The sequence below is a fragment of the Tiliqua scincoides genome, chromosome 6, assembly GCF_035046505.1.
Source record: "Tiliqua scincoides isolate rTilSci1 chromosome 6, rTilSci1.hap2, whole genome shotgun sequence".
Classification (NCBI taxonomy): Eukaryota; Metazoa; Chordata; class Lepidosauria; order Squamata; family Scincidae; genus Tiliqua; species Tiliqua scincoides.
The window spans coordinates 2,004,906-2,023,705 of NC_089826.1; the positions used below are offsets into that span (position 1 = coordinate 2,004,906).

General features: G+C 48.4%; 2 protein-coding genes across 2 annotated transcripts in view; both read left to right on the forward strand.

Moving 5' to 3' along the window:
• Positions 1-2,222: 2,222 nt before the first annotated feature.
• Positions 2,223-11,615, forward strand: LOC136655760 (C-type lectin domain family 4 member K-like). The gene is made up of 6 exons (XM_066632386.1): positions 2,223-2,305; positions 5,251-5,370; positions 6,141-6,185; positions 7,108-7,259; positions 8,225-8,337; positions 8,972-11,615. Exons 1-6 carry the CDS (start codon positions 2,278-2,280, stop codon positions 9,108-9,110), a joined length of 597 nt encoding a protein of 198 aa, XP_066488483.1. The 5' UTR covers positions 2,223-2,277; the 3' UTR covers positions 9,111-11,615.
• The window catches only part of LOC136655759 (RING finger protein 145-like), a 46,738-nt gene continuing 39,325 nt past the window's right edge, over positions 11,388-18,800 (forward strand). The window contains exon 1 of the mRNA XM_066632385.1: positions 11,388-11,393. The gene's annotated coding sequence lies outside the window, so the exon portion shown is untranslated. The remainder of the gene's footprint in view (positions 11,394-18,800) is intronic.

The window sequence follows — 18,800 nt, forward strand, 5'->3', positions numbered from 1 at the left end:
CCTTCCAGGCCTCTTGAATGGAGCCCCCAATAAGGACTTTGGTGTGGGGAAATTAGAGAAGAAAGGGAAAGGCAGGAAGTCTCTTCTCCACTTAACAAATCAAGACAGCAGCTCCAATGGTCACAGTCCAAATGCATTTTTGCACTCAAACAGCTAAACAGTGCTTACAATCTGGGTGGGAACTCCTTGGGCTCCTGATGAATGAAGAAATGCTGTAAAATGAAGGCCTGGCATCGAACAACATTCTTTCTTTTCTCCTTGTGAGAGACAGAGAGAAGGATAACTTCCACATGCACATATGTGGACTATGTTTCCCAGGAACACAAATGAGGTGCAGTTAAATAAAGGCCCTTCCTTTCCTGTTTTCGTTCTCCAGAAAAACTGAAGCTTGCTGCATATCAAAGCTCAGGAAAACACAAGGCTTTGGGGAGGAGCAGGAGTCAGTTCTGGGGCATTTGCTTTGTATGCAGAAGGTACCAGACCCAGTTCCTGGTAGCATCAGTTCAGGTCAAGAAAGACCCAAGGAGTTAATACTTGCTTGGTGGGCTGAGGCTGTTACCAAAAAGGGCTGTTATGTTTTAAGGGGAATTATTTATTTACCCCTTTTGGAAACTTTATAGGATCGCAGGCTGGATTACAAAATAGCGTAATACAGAGAAAATCCCTTGTATAGCTTAAAGAGGAGACTGGGAGAAAGATAACGTTCAATCAACGATTATATTTTTATTACAAAAACACATAGGTAAACATAATACAGATTTCTTGGTTCTAGTACTTGAAAAATGTACCTAGTTTTTATGGTGGTTGCATGTGCTATGTATTTGGTGCATCCGAGAAGGAATCAGAAATGGATAGATTGTAGGGAAGGATTTTAGGGGTCCCTTAATCTGTTTAACCCAGTTTGCTAACTAAAGATGGGGGAAGAAGGGAGGACTAGATGGGGAAGAAGGGAAAGAATTTCAGAAACGCAGGATAATTACCTGTCCCGGGGAGCAGTAGGGAAGAGGAGAGTCCTGTGGAGGACCTTTGCCTTGCAGGGGGCAGCCAGAGAGAGAGCCATGTGGCGGAGTTCTCTCTTAAAAGGGGCTTGGCTGACCTGGAAGCTGGGTGTGAATGACCCGGATGTGACCTAGAGCTGTCCTAGATGCGCATGCTCATTACACACAGTAGGACACATGGAGCATGCAAGAACATGATGACTGGGTATCAGCCATGACTGGGGGAGGGAGGTAGTTTGCATAAAGTGCTTAAGAGTGATAAAGCTACAACAATAGAACAATAGACTTCTTCCTGCTGGAGGTGCATGCTTATTTTGGATAACAGTGATTGGATCAGGAGGCATCCCTGCATTGCTAGACGTTGTGCAAACTTGTGACTTCTATCAGGGCCTTGGAAAAGTGTACTGGGGGGAAGAGTGTCCTGTATTCTGAGGTTTGACCTGCATGAGTTTTAGTCCATAATACATACAAAATCACAACTTGGAAGGGAAAAGGAGATTTTCACGTAACAAGGCTGGTCTAGCTCATGTGAGGCTTCTGCTTCCTCTGTGCACCTGCCTGCAACGCCTTAAAAGCCATTGTCCTTTTGTTAAAGATACCCAGAAAAACACCCTTGCTCTGCCATACAGAACCAGTGTTCAGGATATGCCTCAGCAGGTGTAGTGTGTCCAGTGGTAGGTTGCATGGTGCCTTGCTCTCTAAGCACATGTATTTCTCCATTACTATCACTCAGAGAGGCCCTTCTCCACTTCCCATCTCTGCCAGGGCTTGGTTGGCGTGTACACAAGACAAGGCCTACTCTGTGACAGCCCCCATGGTCTGGAATTTCCCTCCCTGGGGGATTCAAAGTGTCCCCTCCTTCTTAGATTTCCGGTTTAAAGATCTGCCTCCTACAACACAAAACACACAGCACATCAATCCGTGGAACTGTTCCTACAAGTCCCACATTGCATCAGTGATAGGGAAGTTCCAGAATTAGGTCTTCATTCAGTTCATGATGAAAGCCTGAGCACAGCAGGATGAGAGAGAGAGAGAGGAGAGAGAGAGAGAGAGAGAGAGGGAGAGCAGACATCACTGAGTGTCTTCAACAACAAAACCACAACATTCTTAACTTCTGCATTTTGGGGGGAAAAATGCTTCTGCAGCATGACAGCAGCATCCAGACCTCTGACTAGACTACCCAACACTTTCAAGAGGCCTGCCACAAGGGGTCTGTGGGGCAAAAGCAGACAATACCAGAGAACCAGCAGCATTTCAAGGTCTTGGTGCAGGTGAAAGGATGGCTGCAGAGTACATCTACGAGAATGGTGAGTGGCTCCCAGCTGCTGCTCAGAGCACAGCTGAGTTCCTGCTTTCTAGGCATTCTTGTGCGGCTGCTGAAGAAGCAGGAGGGATCCTAGTCAGTCTCCTAGTCAGTTTTGATGCTTCTCACCCCAAGGAATTGGGAACCCCGAATCTATCCCCAGGCGTAGGGAATACAACACATCTCCAGTCCTCAGTGGTTTTTTCAGATGCCCCCCCCCCCGCTCTCTATAACTCAGGAGGATGGCAGGAGATACAAACTACCAAGGTCTTTTTTCCATTTAGCTACCAGTCCAGTAAAGGGAAAGAGAGGAGCAGGAAGGAACACTAACCACTAGGTGCTACACCCATCGATCAGCCTGTCTTCTCTTGCATATCCCGTCCTCTCCTTAGTTGCCAAATTCATCTCAAATCTCTGCTGCGTATAGACAACTCTTTCTTCAACTGAGGTCTGGCAAAATGGACCTGCTCTGTCTCATTCTCACATTACGCTGGTACAGGAGTGAAATGGGAGTCACCCCATGACAACGACTGGCAGGAGGTTCGGGAATGAAAAAAAGAAAGCAATTTATCCATAGCTGGTTTGTGGAATTCACTGCCACAAGATGTGGTGAAGACTGAATGATTTTAAAAAGTAATTGGACTAGTGCTTGGGGGGAGGAAAATCCTTCCAGTGGCTGTGAACTAAGGCAGCCAAACAGGCCTCCTTACACAGAGCAGCACATGCTTTGAGAACCTCTTGCTGGGAGCAATCAAGGAGCATATGTGGGGGGTATTGCTGCCTCCCCATTGCAACACCATTAGGACCACTAACAGTTCTCTTCGCCCCTGTTGGTGAGTGCCACAGTGATTTCAGGGCAGGAGGTCTGGTCTAGAGGGTAGAGCCTCCATTTGCCTGAAGATTAACATCCACAAGGTCGCCAGTTCGAGGCCACCGGCACCGTGCGACCTTGAAGCAGCTGACAAGCTGCAGCTGAGCTGTTCCATCTGCTCGGAGTGTGGGAGGATGGAGGCCAGTATGTTAAACCAGATCGGAGTGTAACATCTTGTATGTAGTGGTTCTTGGAAGAAAGAACCTTCTTTCAATTTGTAAAAATCCCTGCGTGGATTTAATAAGCCTGCCTATGTAAACCGCCTTGAATAAAGTCTTGAATAAAGACCAAGAAAGGCGGTATATAAATACTGTATATTATTATTATATTATTATTATTTCAGTCATGTCTTCAGAAGGCTCTTCCCAGAATCATTGAGTTACCACCAACCATTGTGTCTGGTCAATCCTGAACACAAACATTTTAATTTGCCCAAACATTTCAACGTCTCAGGTGAACCAGTTTTGATCTCCATTGTTTTATGACTTGCTGCATTTTTTTTTTCTTTTATTGCTGTATCCCAGTGTTTCTCAAACTGTGGGTCGGGACTCACGAGGTGGGTCACGAGCCAAATTCAGGAGGGTCCCCATCCATTTCAGTGTGTGCTTTATTGTTAATATATTAGACTTACCATGGTATGTGACTGCATTAACTGACTAACTGTGCATATGCTTTTAATAATGGTAGCCAATGGGGCTTACCCCTGGGTAAGCGTGCATAGGATTTCAGCCTTTGGTATGTTTGGGGAATTTTTTTGGTTATGTTTGGGGAATCCCCAAGCAACTACCAAAATGATGCTGGCGATTCCTGCAGGGCCTGCATAGCTATACGACATGCAGGAATCACTTCAGGCCACTTGCTGGTACTGAGGCCTTGGAGAAGGAGGTCTTCTGCAAGAGAGGGGCTGGCTCGCCCCACTAGTTCCCCTCTCATGCAATCAGTTCAGAAAAGAATTGGGCAGCCTGCCTTTCTTGAGCCTTCCAGTGTTCTCGGGTTGGGGAGGAGTAATAAGTCTCCCCCACTGTTGGTGACCCTCCCCCCCCGGAGAACCCAGAAATGACCACCCCCCTGCCGCAAGGGGCTCAAGGCAGTCACCTCTGGTCTCTCCCAGGAGGAGGCAGTGCTGGTGGCTTCAAACATCCTGCTCTTTCCCCTGTGGGGGATCCCAACACCCTCAGAGATGGAACCAGGCACAAGAAGAGGCTGTAGCAAGAGCCCCCAACTTTGGGGAGAACCTGGAATAGATGCTACTGCCCCAGGAGCCAGGGCAGTCTATGACATCTCTGCCTGGGACAGATATTATTGTGTTCTTCAGGGCGTTATATTCCCAACCTCTGGACAGAGCTGCATTGCCGGATAGAGGCTCAGCGGACCACACATGCAGCATCCAAGGGAAAACAGAGAAAGGGACTTATCAGGGAAAGGGGTCAGAAGGCAGGAACTGCAGCCAGTGCATTCAACATGCTTGCGAAATCAGTGTCACACCTGGTTACAGCCTCACGAAAGGGAGTCAGACCCAGTCCATGATTTTACCATGTTTATTACAGGATGGACTTTCTCAGCCCTGCCTGACCAGCTGCATTTCCTCTTTGCTACAACCCAGAGGAGCCCGGTTCCCCTTTGCATCTGGCTGCCCTCTGAGTCCTCAGCCTTCTCTGGTGCCTGGCTCTCTGCAGTACTGAGGCCCATCTGCAGGGAGCCTGGACTCCGAATTAATAACATACCAGAGTCCAAAAATGGATTCAAAAGGGAACAGCTGCCTTGGGCATCCCAGTAATAAAAGGGGGAATGGGGGTATAACTACTTTAAATAACTAAATAGAGAGGGAACCAACCAAGTCCTGAATGTAGGCAAAGACACCCACCCAAGTTGCCTTCTTGGGCACAGTTCTGCCTGGGACACAGCTACTCAGCATGGTACTCAGCGTCCTGTCTCAGGCATCAGCAGAAGGACATGGAGAAGATGAAATATAAGCGATCTTGCTTCTCATCGGTCTGACCATCATCACAATCTGCAAAAGGAAAGAGAAGAAAGCAGATTCAGATCTGATCTGATCTTTTATCCTCCTTGGCTTCCAGAAGTGTTTCCAAAGACCCCAGCTCCTTCTCCACATCCCAAGAGAACTTCCCCCATCGTCCCCCTCCTGGTTGTCCTGGTCCTGCTGTTTGGCATCTTGCTGGTCACTGTCTCTGTTCTGTGTAAGTACAGCTGTGCACATGAGTTCAATTTACTGGTATCCTAATTTGTTTCCATTCCACTCTACATTCAGAAAAGGTAGGAAGGCCTATAATTCTGTTCTCATGCTCCCCACGGAGAAGAACATTCTCCTTCGTCCCTAATTGCACCTGTCTTAGCCCTTCTACTTGACAGCTGTTGCAACCACTGGCGCTCCTGGAGCCAAAATGCTATGTTCTTTAGGTGCCTGAATGGCAGCCTCTTCCCCTTGCCTTCAGAGCCATTTTGAGCAACGAAAGCAAATGGGGGTGTCTCCTCCATTTTGCTCTTTTGCCCCCAGGAATGTCAGTGTTTGCAGTGAGTGCTTCTGACCATGTACAGGGCAAGAATACTCTTTCACTGTCTCCAGTCTATGCAACCGAGATAGGAGGGATAGGAGACAGGAAAAGGGCTGCTTCTCCCACGCACAGTGACACTGGGGGGATTTTGTAACCCAGATGTGGTTAGCTTTGGATGAGAGGAACCACTGGGAACTTATGATGTTATAGAAACATTAGTTTTACTCACACAGATACAACCAGAGCATAAAGTGGAGAAAACTTGCAGGCCCTTCTAGAAGGCAGCAAATGCTTACCGCCCAGAGGGACCCAACAGAGAGAGGGGAAAAGCTGCTGAATCAGGATTGTGACACCAACAGTGCAGACCTCTAGACTCCCTTCTGGGGTACCACTTTTAGGTAAACCTTCCCCAACACGTTCCTTTGGGCCTCATCCTGCACTTGTGTCACCCCCAGACTCCCAGGAACTAGAAGGCAAGAAGCTCCACAAAGAATCTGCAAGTAAGTAGCAAAATGGAGAGTTGGGGTTCTCGGTTTTGTGCATTTCTGTGAGTAAAGATTGTTGGGAAACTGGACAAGGCAATGGGTGGGGGAAGGATACAATTCTTATATTTGTCACACACTTCCTAGTTCCCATCCGAATCATTTCTGCAATGTTTTTGTTTGTTTATGTAGTACCATATAGTGAAATGTAACATCTACCTTGTTTGACCCTCAGAGGCAACGTATAGGGTAGGTTAGTTTTATGCCCATTTTACAGGTGAAGAATTGAGTCGGCAAGAGAAGGACTTGCCCAAAGTCACACAAGGAGTCTGTGGCAGGGATGGACAGGGGGAAGGGATACATTGGCTGTCATTACTGATCTACTTCCCCATTCAGAGGGAAAGAGAACACCCAGTTTCCTGACCCTCTACCTGTGAATGGTTGAGGGACCTTCAGAACTTCAACAGGTGCAGCTCTCCTCCATCACTACACCTTTCCTACACCTCAGAGATTACATGTCCTGCCGAAATCTCCCCCTCTCCCCTCTTTGACCCAAATTCAAAGTGTTTGGGTCCCGTCCCGTTCCCACTGCTCTTTTCTTACCTGGCCACCCCAGCAAGCCTTGCTGCAATCTCAAATTGATGTTTACAATCAGGGGATGGTGGGTGACTGCGGCAAATTAGAAGCCACCATACTCCCTGGCCAGCCTCTCTTGCCCCTCTGTTTCTTGGGTGATCCTGCCTGATCTCTAGAATTGAGAAAAGAAGAAATCTATCCACCCCTTTTTCCACACCATGCAGAATTTGATGCCATCTTTGCTCCCTTAGCCTTCTCACAGTTGCAAAGCCCCCAAAGCTCTTGCTTTTAGGGGAGGCAAAGTCCCCAGTCCCTTGCCTTTTGCTGCTGTTTGTCACTCCGACCTCACTTTTTACTCCCACAGGAGATCTCCTGGAATTGCTCTCCAGTGGCTGGAAGCTTTACAACAGGAACTTGTACTTCTTTTCCCAAGAGCAAAAGCCCTGGCAGGAGGCAGAGGACTCTTGTGCATCGTATGGGGCACACCTGACCTCTGTCACCTCACGGAAAGAGATGGTGAGCACCTGCCTTCCCAAATCCTAATCCAGCATCACACTTTCGAAACACAGGAACATCTGACTCTTCCCTGCCCCAAGTGATTGAGCCGCAGGGTTCAGGTTGCTTTAATATTTCCCAGAAATTCAAAATGATTGCTTTCCACCCAGGTACTGATGCTCCACTCAGTCATGTGGGTTGACTGTGCAGTCAGGCCTGGCCTAGACAATGGCAGTGACAGGATCACCGCATTATTAATAACTGTGTGTCTGTCAAATTCTTCCTGGTATTGGAGATTTGTGTCCCAATAGATGTATATTTATATCAGATGCATCTTTTAATTTTTAAAATGCGAGGTAAGGTTAGGATTAGGGCTAATTTTTAATTTTAAAAATTAAAAGATGTATCTGATATTCACATGCACACATCTAATATTCACATGCACACGTGTGTCCTACATGTGCTAAATTTAGATAAAGTTCAGTTTTCCCAGAATCACAACATAAGTGCTTGTTGGAGACACTGACTGGACCAGGAGAACTTGCCATTTCAGGAACAAAAAAATCCCATTCCTTGTTAGAAGAAAGGACCCCCCTTCTGTGTTTTTATTTGCCATCCCTTATTACAGAAACAGACCAAAAAAGGCCAGTGTGCCCTGAACTCACAGCCCTAGCAAATCTGGCTCCTGTCTGTTAACCAGCTACATATTTAATTGATGCATCTACCAACTAAATGTTACTGTCTTTGCTATTTTAATTCCCATGTGAGAGATACTTTGACTGCAGTCGCTGGGACTGCGTGCCTTGAACACCATGGGGTTTATTTTCGAGGAAAACACAGGTGGTTGGGATGCCTGTGTGCAACTCCGAGGGCCACCCACTCGTTCCACGGCTGAGCGTGGATCTGAAACGAGTCTGCCATGGTCCAATCCAGCGTCCTCATCTCTGGACTGCAGCCGCTTTCAAGTGCCTGGCATTACTTTTCAGGAATATCTCTATGGAGTAACCAATGGAACAATGTTTTGGATTGGACTCAAAGACCAAAATCAACAGCACAACTGGGTCTGGACAGATGGCACAAAGTACACCAAGCAAGTTAGGTAATAATAATAATAATAATAATAATAATAATAATAATAATAATAATAATAGTCTATTATAGTCTAACTATAATAATAGTTAGGTAAGCAAAGCTTGGTGATGGTGGGATCTTTCTCATCAACTTTCACAGAGATGGATAACTGGCAAGAAATGAACAAAGCTGGTCCAGCACTGGATGAATGGGACATGGGGCTTTGGCACTGATGCCAACTTGGGGGACAAAAGGGGCCAGATGCCAAGGGGGGAAGCAGGAGAACTTCCCTGCCCCCTGTGTCTGCATAAGAACTATGGCTGTGGTGTCTTCCTCCTCTCTATTCTGTTGTTTGACTCGCTTGCTTGAGTCACTTGGGGCTGTTTGCTCTGCAAGCACAATTACCAGATGGGTATAACTGTTGTCTATGTAGCAGAGGGTGGGGCTGATCTCTAACTGAGGAGCTGGTGCAATGCAAGTGGCCTTGCTTTTGAAGCATACCCAAAACCCTGCTTTGGGGGTAGGAAGGGCAGAATACTATAGCCAAAAGATTCCTCTTCCCTTATTTGTTCTCCATGATGCTCTGTAGGATGAGGTTTGATGGCAGAAAGTATTTTGGTTTCCTCAGCTCAGTGGAATCTCCTCTCATCTTTCTTTCTCAGTTTCTGGTGGCCAGGAGAACCCAACGGCAGGAAGGGGCATGATGCAGATTGTGTGCAGTTCAGATACCCAGACATCAATGCATGGGATGACGATCACTGCTGGATCAGCTATAACTGGATCTGTAAGAAGGTCTTCTGAGCAGAAGCAAGTGCCAACAACCTTGCTGGACTGGATCAAGGGACCATCTAGTTCACCACTCTGTCTCCAAGAGTGACCAGTCAGATGACTCTGGAAGCTCACAAACAATGGTAATCCAGAAGAGATCCTATCCTACTGATGCTAAGGAAAGGAGGAAAACGGATGCTAAGTTTTCTTAGGAGACTTTGGTGAAGGCATTTGTCAAACATTTCTTGACAGTGTATCTTGTCCACTGGCTCACCTCCAGTCAATGACCTCTTTAGTAGCTGCCTTCCCTGACTTCCTTGCACAGAAGCCATCCTGCTTCTTCATCAGCTAGGTTTGTTCTTCTATATTTTTGATAGTCCTGATCTTAAGAACATCAGCTCGCCTCAAATAGAACTGTAGCTAATTACTCTTGTCCTTTCCTGATGTATCTATTTTTAATGATATTACACTGACCACCTTTCACTCCTCTTGCAAGGGCCAATAGGAAAAGGGGGTGGGTTTTAGCACTCAAAGGAATCAGCAGGAGACCCTTTTTTCCTATGCTAAACGTGACCACCCTGCTAGTTTGCTGTTGTCAATGGACACACACAGAGGCCAAGGCAGTTTGAGATTCTAAAAAAGTACTTTAATCAGTCTCACAACTGCATGCATCTTCTGAAGTGTCCAGAGGGTTCTGCTACTTTGGGAACAAAGAACTCTCCTTGTGTGGGTATGAGGAGGGGCTCTTCAGCACAGACTATCTGCCACTGGGGACAAAACACAGCAGCCTGCATGCTTCTCCACTGGTGGTCAAGAAGCGGGGGGACAGTGGGAGGAAAGTGGTTCAATGGACACACTTCTGACTGGTACCAGGCCAGAGGTTGCAGGTGTCTGAGCAAGAACTCTGCCCTCTAGAGTCCTGCCAGGAACATCACACCCATATTGCAAGAATAAGAAGGACTTTGGGGTGGGGAACCAGATAGTAAAGAGGAAGGCAGGGTGTCTCTTCTTACCCCACACCCTTACCCCACTTACCCTTCAAACTTACCCCACACCCTTCAAATGATCACACAAAACAGAGACTTTTTGGTAGACTGAGCCACTTTATTGAAAAGCAACAACTGCAACAAGGTAAAGTCAAAACTTAACCCTAAGTTATGCGGGTGCTAAGCTGGGGAAAATGGTGCCAACCGTCTACCTCCCTCATCATGGACATGGGCGTACCATCTGACTCAAGACTGCATGTGGTTAGGGACTGAGTGAGCCTGTCATGGCCAACCCCAAAGGGTTGAGGCAGCTGGGCTTTGCCCTCTGGGCAACTCGTACTGATACCTGTATAGTACCATCTATGTACCCTGTGGCAGGGCTGGCCCACTGATGAACCCTGTTGAGATTATGGGTCCCCAGTAGCACACTATGGGCACAGTACAGACCCCGTTTCTTGACAGGGTGATGAAAGAGCTAAGCAGCTGCCGCCACCTGCCCCTCTCCTCTGTGGGAAAGGAAGGAAGTGGGGAAAGGAACCACTTCAGCTACTTGATCCTATCCCCTGCCACATCATAGCCAGCAGTTGCTATGATGGGGGTCAATTGGACACGCTCTAGGAGGCAAGTAAATTTTAAAACCACTGCTTACCCCTTGGTAGGCTGTCCGATTGCCTATGGGTCTCCTCGGAGGTATACCATCCATTTTGCTGGCATATGTCTGAGGAAGACGAAAGGGATGGGGTGGATTCAAAAAGAGAGGACAAGATCTGGAGCATGCTGGTGGCGCTGAGACCCACCTCCTCTCTGCCCCCCGCCCTTCTTGAAATTGCCCCTCTTTGCCCCGCAGCTGCCAACTTACCAGCACCAACAGAGGCCCCTAGTGCCGCTGCTGCACAGCACTGCCTCTTGACAGCAGCAGCCCAGAAGTACACAATAGTAGCCTGGCTCTCGCACTGCCTTAAAGGATGTTGTGCTGCCAGAATACCAGTTCTAGCAGTGTGAGACCTCGATGGCCACATGCTAACAGCCAACCTGCCTAGCGCATGGTGAAGACCCGCTGGTTCTAAGAAACACTTTACTGACCCTCAGATTTGATGGATATTTTAAGGGTTAACCTAACTTCTCTCAGATAAGAAAAACACCTGAAATTAGGAGCCAAAGTAGTGACTAGTTTTTCTGTTAAAAACAGGATAGAAAAAGTCATTATGTCAAGATGACCTGCAGAGAAAAACATGTGCGTCATAGCTTTCCCAAAAGGAAAATTCCAGGGTCTTATGTAATCAAAGTTGCAGGCCAGAAACTTCTCCATACATGGCTAACAGACTTCCCAGTTAGGGCTGGAACCATGCAGCAGTATGCCCAACAAGGAAGTGGAAATGACATGCAATATCACATGGGTCAGTTGTTTGTGACAGAGTACAAGTAAGGAGTTTTGGGTGTGGTTCTCTGAGAAATCACTGATCCACCATGGGGTAACTTCGAACCTGTATCCATCCTAATCTATTCCTAATCTGTAAATAGCCTGTAAATAAACATTCTATATGCTTTTAAAGGAGTCTGTGTCTTCTTAGCATTGGCTCAGAGATCGAAATCCCAGAAATCTCTCTATCAGATTTTATCATAATGGGGAGAGAGGACCACCTGCTTGGCACCTGTTTTGGAAACCAGTCCTCTGCAGCACCATCATTCACCACCAGGTGGTGCCATTTCCAAACATATACAAAGAACAATGACTTTAAAAGCGGATTGGTTTTTCTCACCTGGCTTAATGGAATGTCAGTCCAGTGGGATTTTCGTGGGTCACTCAGCTGGCAGAACTTGAACCGAGTCCTGTGGATCTAGCCAAGGTGGGTGCATGTAGTCCCTTGACCACCTTCCAACAGCAGCCACCCAAATGCTGCTGGAAAGCCCACAAGGAGTGTGGAAGGGCAACAGGCTTTCCCTGCTGTGTGTCCCCGACCACTGGCATGCTTCTGCCATCCATCCAGCTAGCATGGTGAATGCCCCCCAGGGCCAGCCCAAGACCTCCTGACACGTGAGGCAGCCTGCCAAATGCTGTCCTCCCTTTACCCAATGATGTGCCACCCTCTGCTCCTCCCACTATCCAATGTGGAACACTCCCCTCCATGTCCTGCTCTGGCCCCCTGTCCCTTTTCCAATCCAGGGAGGAAAGAGGAGGAGGAGGAGAGGCAAGACCCACCTTTGGCAGCTGCTTTCTGAGGCTGCTGGCAGAAACCGTAGCACAGTGGTCCAAAGAGACAGAGCTGTGACTCTCCTCTGCTTAGAATCTCCCCTTGGCCGTAGAATCCTGACTAGGTGGTCTCAGGCAAGCCACCTCCTGTCAGCCTCAGTCTTTCCCTCTGCAAAATGGGGGTGGCACCAATTCCCTTACTGAGTTGCTGCTGTAGAGTTTCCATCAAGGCCACAAACATGAAGCGCTTTGTGCACTCAGTAAGCACCAGAGACATCTTCCACCAGTTAGTGTGATGAGGACAGGGCAGAGCAGGGCCAACCCATTTGTGAGGCCAACAGGGCAGTTGCTTCAAAAAGCAGAGTGGCAGGGGACACCCACCTCTGTCAACCTCCTTGCCTCCACTGGTCCTTCTCGTCCACACTCACTCCTCCCACACAGGAAGAGCGGGGCAGAGTATAAGTGTGGTAGGCTAGAGTGTCAGAGGGGGACATTTTAGCCCCCACTGTCCACACTTCCTCTTTTTTTGGCTCCTTCTTCCTTTTTTAGTCCAGGGAACGTGAGGATCAAGGGCTGGCACATCACCAGGTGAGGAGAGCATCATTTGGTGTGCCAGCTCAGGCACTGACAGGTCTTGGGCTGCCATGGAGAGAGTGCTTTATTTATTTATTTATTTATTTACTCAGCATGTGGTTGGTCTCTGAAACTCCTTGCCGCAGGATGTGGTGATGGCGTCTGGCCTGGACGCCTTTAAAAGGGGATTGGACAAGTTTCTGGAGGAAAAATCCATTATGGGGTACAAGCCATGATGCGTATGTGCAACCTCCTGATTTTAGAAATGGGCTATGCCCGATGCAAGGGAGGGCACCAGGATGCAGGTCTCTTGTTGTCTTATGTGCTCCCTGGGGCATTTGGTGGGCCGCTGTGAGATACAGGAAGCTGGACTAGATGGGCCTATGGCCTGATCCAGTGGGGCTGTTCTTATGTTCTTATGCTGCCACTGTGCTGTGACTCCTCCCTAAATGTCATTCTATGGGATCACAGCAGTAGGGTGGGGCTTCCAGACAGGCAACAGTTCTCAACTTGATTTTAGCCGGTTTGACAGAAATATGCCAGAATGAGGATGTCAGCCAGGAAGCAAGATGAGAACAACTTGCAGAGAACTGAAAGGAATCCAAAAGGGTCCAACCTCGTGAGGGTGTGTGTGTGTGTGTGTGTGTGTGTGTGTGTGTGTGTGTGTGTTCTATAGCCCTGTGACTAGACTCATCAAGGTGATAACAAATAGGTAAAGAAAATGTATTGAACCACTTGGATAAGGTTGGCCCTTTCTTTGGCACAGCCCTCTGACCTCTTGGCTGGGTGACCAAGACACTCTGGATATAGTGGCTGCTTCCATCAGCCTGCAGGGAACTCTCTTCTTCTCACCAGTCTTTTTGCCACCATCCCAGCATGGCAGACCAGCCCAGAGCAGCCCATCAGATCCTGTATCTCTCAGCAGCCAGTACAGTGAACTCTCTCAGATGATTAAGCTCATCCATCACATAATTGCAAATCTGAAATGACGTCCTGCTTTTCTCAGAGGGCCTGAGAGCTAAGCCAGTTCCTCTCTCTGGGATAAGAAATCCATCAGGAATATTAAATGGAGCCCCCCTCCCCCTCCAGCCTCTTCTTCCTGGCTGAAACCAAACAGGGGATATAAGCAACTGTGACCCAGAAGATAAAGGAGATTGGGGAGCAAGGTGAACACGCACACCTGGCTCTCCATGGGGGAACATGGAGAGGACCCCTTCAGACTGCATGGACATGGCAGCCAGCTCCTATGAGTGAGGGGGATTTGGTTTTGGTTGTTTGGGGGGGGGGGGAAGAGCACCCAGCATCTCGCAATCTCAAATTTCATGTTTTTCTTTCTAGATCAAAATCAGATTCTCTTTCAAAGCTGACCCTCCCCATCCACATAGCCAGGGCTGGCCCAAGAGCCCGTGCGTGAGTTACGAGTGCTTGCGGGCCTCAGACGGCAGCAGCACTTTTTGAAGGTCTCCGGTGGGGAGGCTCTGCCTCTCCACCCACCGCTCATCCCTGGACTCCAATGCCATCACTGAGAAAGAGGAGCCAGGTAGGAAGCTTCCAAAATGGCCCAAGATGGATTTCTGAAATGTGAAGAGTGATCCCAACAACTAGTTGAAGTTCAAAGGTGTGCCAGCTGATATAGACTAAAATATGGAAATCCAAATCCTGGGTTCTGCCTGTCCTGCCTCCCCACCCACCACAAGTCCCTGTTGGAATCCAAATGTTCCAAGCACGAATCAAAAAATAAGAGGCTCAAGAGAATATCCTTGCCTAGTTCCCCTCTCCAGCGGAAATGCTGGAGAAAAATAACCAAAATTCTAACCCTGGATCTTGGGCTAGAACAGCAGCTCCCAACATTTAGAAGCCACAGAAGCACAATTGGGATGTCCTTTGGCATCCCAGGCCCTGAATTGTTGTAAGCCAGGATGTGGCAGGAGGGGCCTTGATGTCCAGGCCTGGTGTGAAATGTAAATTAAAGGAACAGCAGCTGCACTGTATATGTGTGTGATTAGTAATAAGATGCACCTGTGTTAGGTGGGAGTCACATCACCTGGAGAGAGTACGTGTGCAGAGTCACGTAGGCCATGCTGGAGTGGAGCAATACCCCACTGGACAGCCAATCAAAGTGGGTCACTAGACTTGTCTTGTGACTATGAGATCCCCCTACTCTGATTGACTGGCCCCGGTATATATGGGGCAAGCACAGACACCAAGGTGTGGGTTGTTGTGGTAGAGTTTCTGCATGCTGTGCTGCTGGTTTGTATACTGATTTGGACTGCCTTCTTTCTGTGACCTGCTGTATCCCTGACTTCTGGACAGTATGACTGACTATTCTGCTGCCTGCTCCTTTACCAATACCTGCTTCTGCAACAAACAAGCCTGTGTCTGCTTCTTTGGCTCTGTCTGGGATCTCCTGCTTCTTGCGCTGTCTTCCTACGCTCCTGTGCCACTTTGCTATTGGGAAAGCAAGGGCTATCCTCCCCTACTGCCCTGAGAGTCCTGGACCACATGCAACCCTCACCCCACAACCATGCACACAAAAAGTACAATTACATGTTGGTAGTCTGTGGGGGAGCACTTGACAAGATGCTGGATGTGCTGGCAGTGGCTGCAGGTAGTCCATTCTCTATTCTCTCTGGTGGTCAGTGGGGAGGGGTGCTCACTTGGCAAGATGCTGGAAATGATAGAAGACAATCATCTGTTCCCCCCCCCCCAGACCTCATGGGTTACTTCTCAGGGTCTCATAGACCGTTGTATGTTGGCAACCTTCAGTCTCGAAAGACTATGGTATTGCGCTCTGAAAGGTGGTTCTGGAACAGCGTCTAGTGTGGCTGAAAAGGCCAATTCGGGAGTGACAATCCCTTCCACACTGGGAGCAAGTGCAGTCTGCCCCTGGCCTGTCTCCCTGGCTATGGGCCTTCCTTCTTTGCCTCTTAGCCTGTCTGTTGGCCAAGTGTCTCTTCAAACTGGGAAAGGCCATGTTGCACAGCCTGCCTCCAAGCGGGCCGCTCAGAGGCCAGGGCTTCCCACTTGTTGAGGTCCACTCCTAAGGCCTTCAGATCCCTCTTGCAGATGTCCTTGTATCGCAGCTGTGGTCTACCTGTAGGGCACTTTCCTTGCACGAGTTCTCCATAGAGGAGATCACCTCATAGACTACAGGTTGGAAACAAGTGGGCTAGAATATAAAATTTTAAGGAAACCCAAATTTCATCAACATAGAAAAATAAATTTCCAGGGTACCATATCAAAAGCTTTGCCAGTGTCTAAAGACAGGACAGCTGTCTGATAGAGCTCTAGATCTCTTACTCATCAAAGCAACCAGGTCAACAATTTGCTTGGTTGAGCTGAAGGTCTCAAGTTCAGTTCCTGGCAGCACCTCTCTGTCTGAGACCCTGGAGAGCCACTGCCAGTCCAAGTAGAATAGACAATGCTGGACCACCAGCAGACAGACTCCAAACAAGGCAACTTCCTGTGCTCAGAGGTTCAAGCCCTGGCACCCATTTCCAGATAGGAAATTTGCATCAGTGCTTGGGGTGTTGAGCATCAAGTTTAAGAGCCCAGGTTCACCTTCATCAGAGGAGGGGCTGGCTTTATTGTCCTGTGATGGAGGGATTCATGACACTTGTTTTCTTGCCTGGGTTGAAATGGGACATGGTACATAGTCATACATACCTTTCCCCCATTTTTTTTTTAAAGTAAAGGCAGAGAGTCTGTACATTCAAATTGAAGACTGATGGTGCAAGGTCTACTTAACTCATGCCCCTCCAGCAATTTTCTTCTCAAAATTGCCCACCTCTAACTTTCTCTGTCTCCTTTTCTCTGTGGCTGGAAAAGCAGCTGGGGTGGGAAATATTGTCTGGATTAAGCAGCCCCTCCATCTGTTCATTTAAACTGGCAGCCTCCAGAGGACCCTTTTGGTTAAAAAAATGTCAGATACACAAAACTGCATGAGATATGATGGGTTTCTCCCTCCCCCCCTTCTTCCCCTCTATATAGAGAGTTGGCATCCTTCAGTCTCGGAAGACTATGGTGTCACGCTCTGAATGGTGGTTCTGGAACAGAGTGTCCTCTCCAGTGTGCGAAGCCTGGGTAAAGTAGGTATGGAGGATAGGCTGTTACCCATGCAGCAAATCCCCCCTCTCCACGTCGCTGAAATGGTCCAATGGAAAGGCAGAGGCCAATACGGTTGGTTCCAGCTGTGTCGCAGGAGTTGCCAGAGCATGACTGTTCAGCCATGAACTGCCTCAGGGACTCCAGCTCCGGATTTTGCCTTGAGGTTGACTCCTGAAGCCTTTTCTGTAACTGGATGTAGGCACAAGGCAGTGGAGGTTTGGGATCAGAGTTTTCCTTCCATAGTTTTCCTTCATATGGAGAGAAGGAAAACCATAGTCTTCTGAGACTGAAGGATGCCAACATTACTCACACTGTCCATGGTCTTGTTCCTATAGCCACACTTGCAGCAAGGGAAGCACGTTTATGAGGGCAGCAGTGCAAATGTGCCAAGAGTTTGTGTGAGGTCAGTCTCTGCTGGATGATGCCCACTGACCAGAGAAAGAGGGTCAGGCTAGATGAACTCAGGTATTCTCCTTTCAAAATCTGTCTCTCCACTGAAAGACAATTCTGCTTCTGCTCTGGCAAGCTCTTGGCCCCCCCACCACTTGGCTTCCTCTCTGGCACACTGGGGTTAAAATTGGAATTTTGTACTGAGCAGGACAATGTGATCCATTCTCTTGTGGTCACATGGGGGAGAAGAGCCTGGCAATAAGAAAGAACTCAGTCTTGAGATCTGGGTTGGCAGCCAACTCCCAGGTGAGGCTTCTCTTCTGAAGCAAAGCAATTAAAGAATGCAGTAAAAAAGTACAGTAATAAAGCACTGCAAGCTGGTTAGGCAGCAGGACCAGTTTGGGTCATCCTGGTTTTTAGCAAGGAGGAGGACAGAGCAGTGGCATAGCGAGATTGGTGCAAAGCACTAAGTTTTGCAGGGAGCCTCCCCGCAGCATGCAAGTTCCCCCTTCAGAGTCATTCTGCAATGCAGGAGCAAAACAGAGGCGTAAGCCTGTCTCCACAGGGGAGGGTAAGGGGCCGCTTGCATGCCACAGAGAGGCTCCCTGCATTAGTGCTTTGCACCCGCTCTGATTATGCCACTGGGACAGAGTCTGTACTGAACTGAACAGAGGAGGACCAGCAGGAATCACATTAAAAAGGGAGAAGAGCCCTGCTAGGCGAGACCAAAGTCCATCTTTCCCAGCATCCTGCTCTCAGAAGCTGGACACTTCCAGGACACCTGCCAGCTGCAGATGAAGGTGATGGCCCTTCCCCCATGGTCACCCCCTCTACCCTGGGGTCTGGCATTCTGCAGCACACTGCCTCTAAACCTGGGGGGGGTGGCACGCAGCCCTCCTGACAAGGAATCATTAGTAGACCTCTCCTCCCAGAGCTTGTCCAATCACCTCCTAGAGTTGTCTGTGCTGGTGGACATCATAGTCACATCCTGTGGCAATGTGTTCCATAAGCCAGCGACGCATTTTGATGCAATATTTTCTTTGGTCTGTCCTGAAAATCTCACCTACCCATTTCACTGGAAATGCCACATTTTGAAAGAGAGGAAGAGATACTTCTCTTTTGCCACTGCTTGAATCAATGCACCGTCATGTAGCACTAATTACAATAAGAACTTTTCCCCACTAGATACTATATAAGGCACCAGACCCTGCCTATTCCTTGTCCCCAGCACCTTACATTCAGAGGTAGGTTGCCTCTGAACATGGAGGCTCCATTGTTAACCATCAAGGGCCCTGCTGGAGCAGAGCTGTCCCACCAGCTGGCCAAACTAGTCAAGCATTCTCATTCCCACAGGGGCCAATCAGCTGCTTCCAGAAAGCCTCTGAAAGCAAATACTGCTTCCCCACCTCCCCTGCAAATGCTAGTGACATAAGAAGAATCCCTGCCCTCTCTCAGGACTGGCTCCTGCAGACCTGC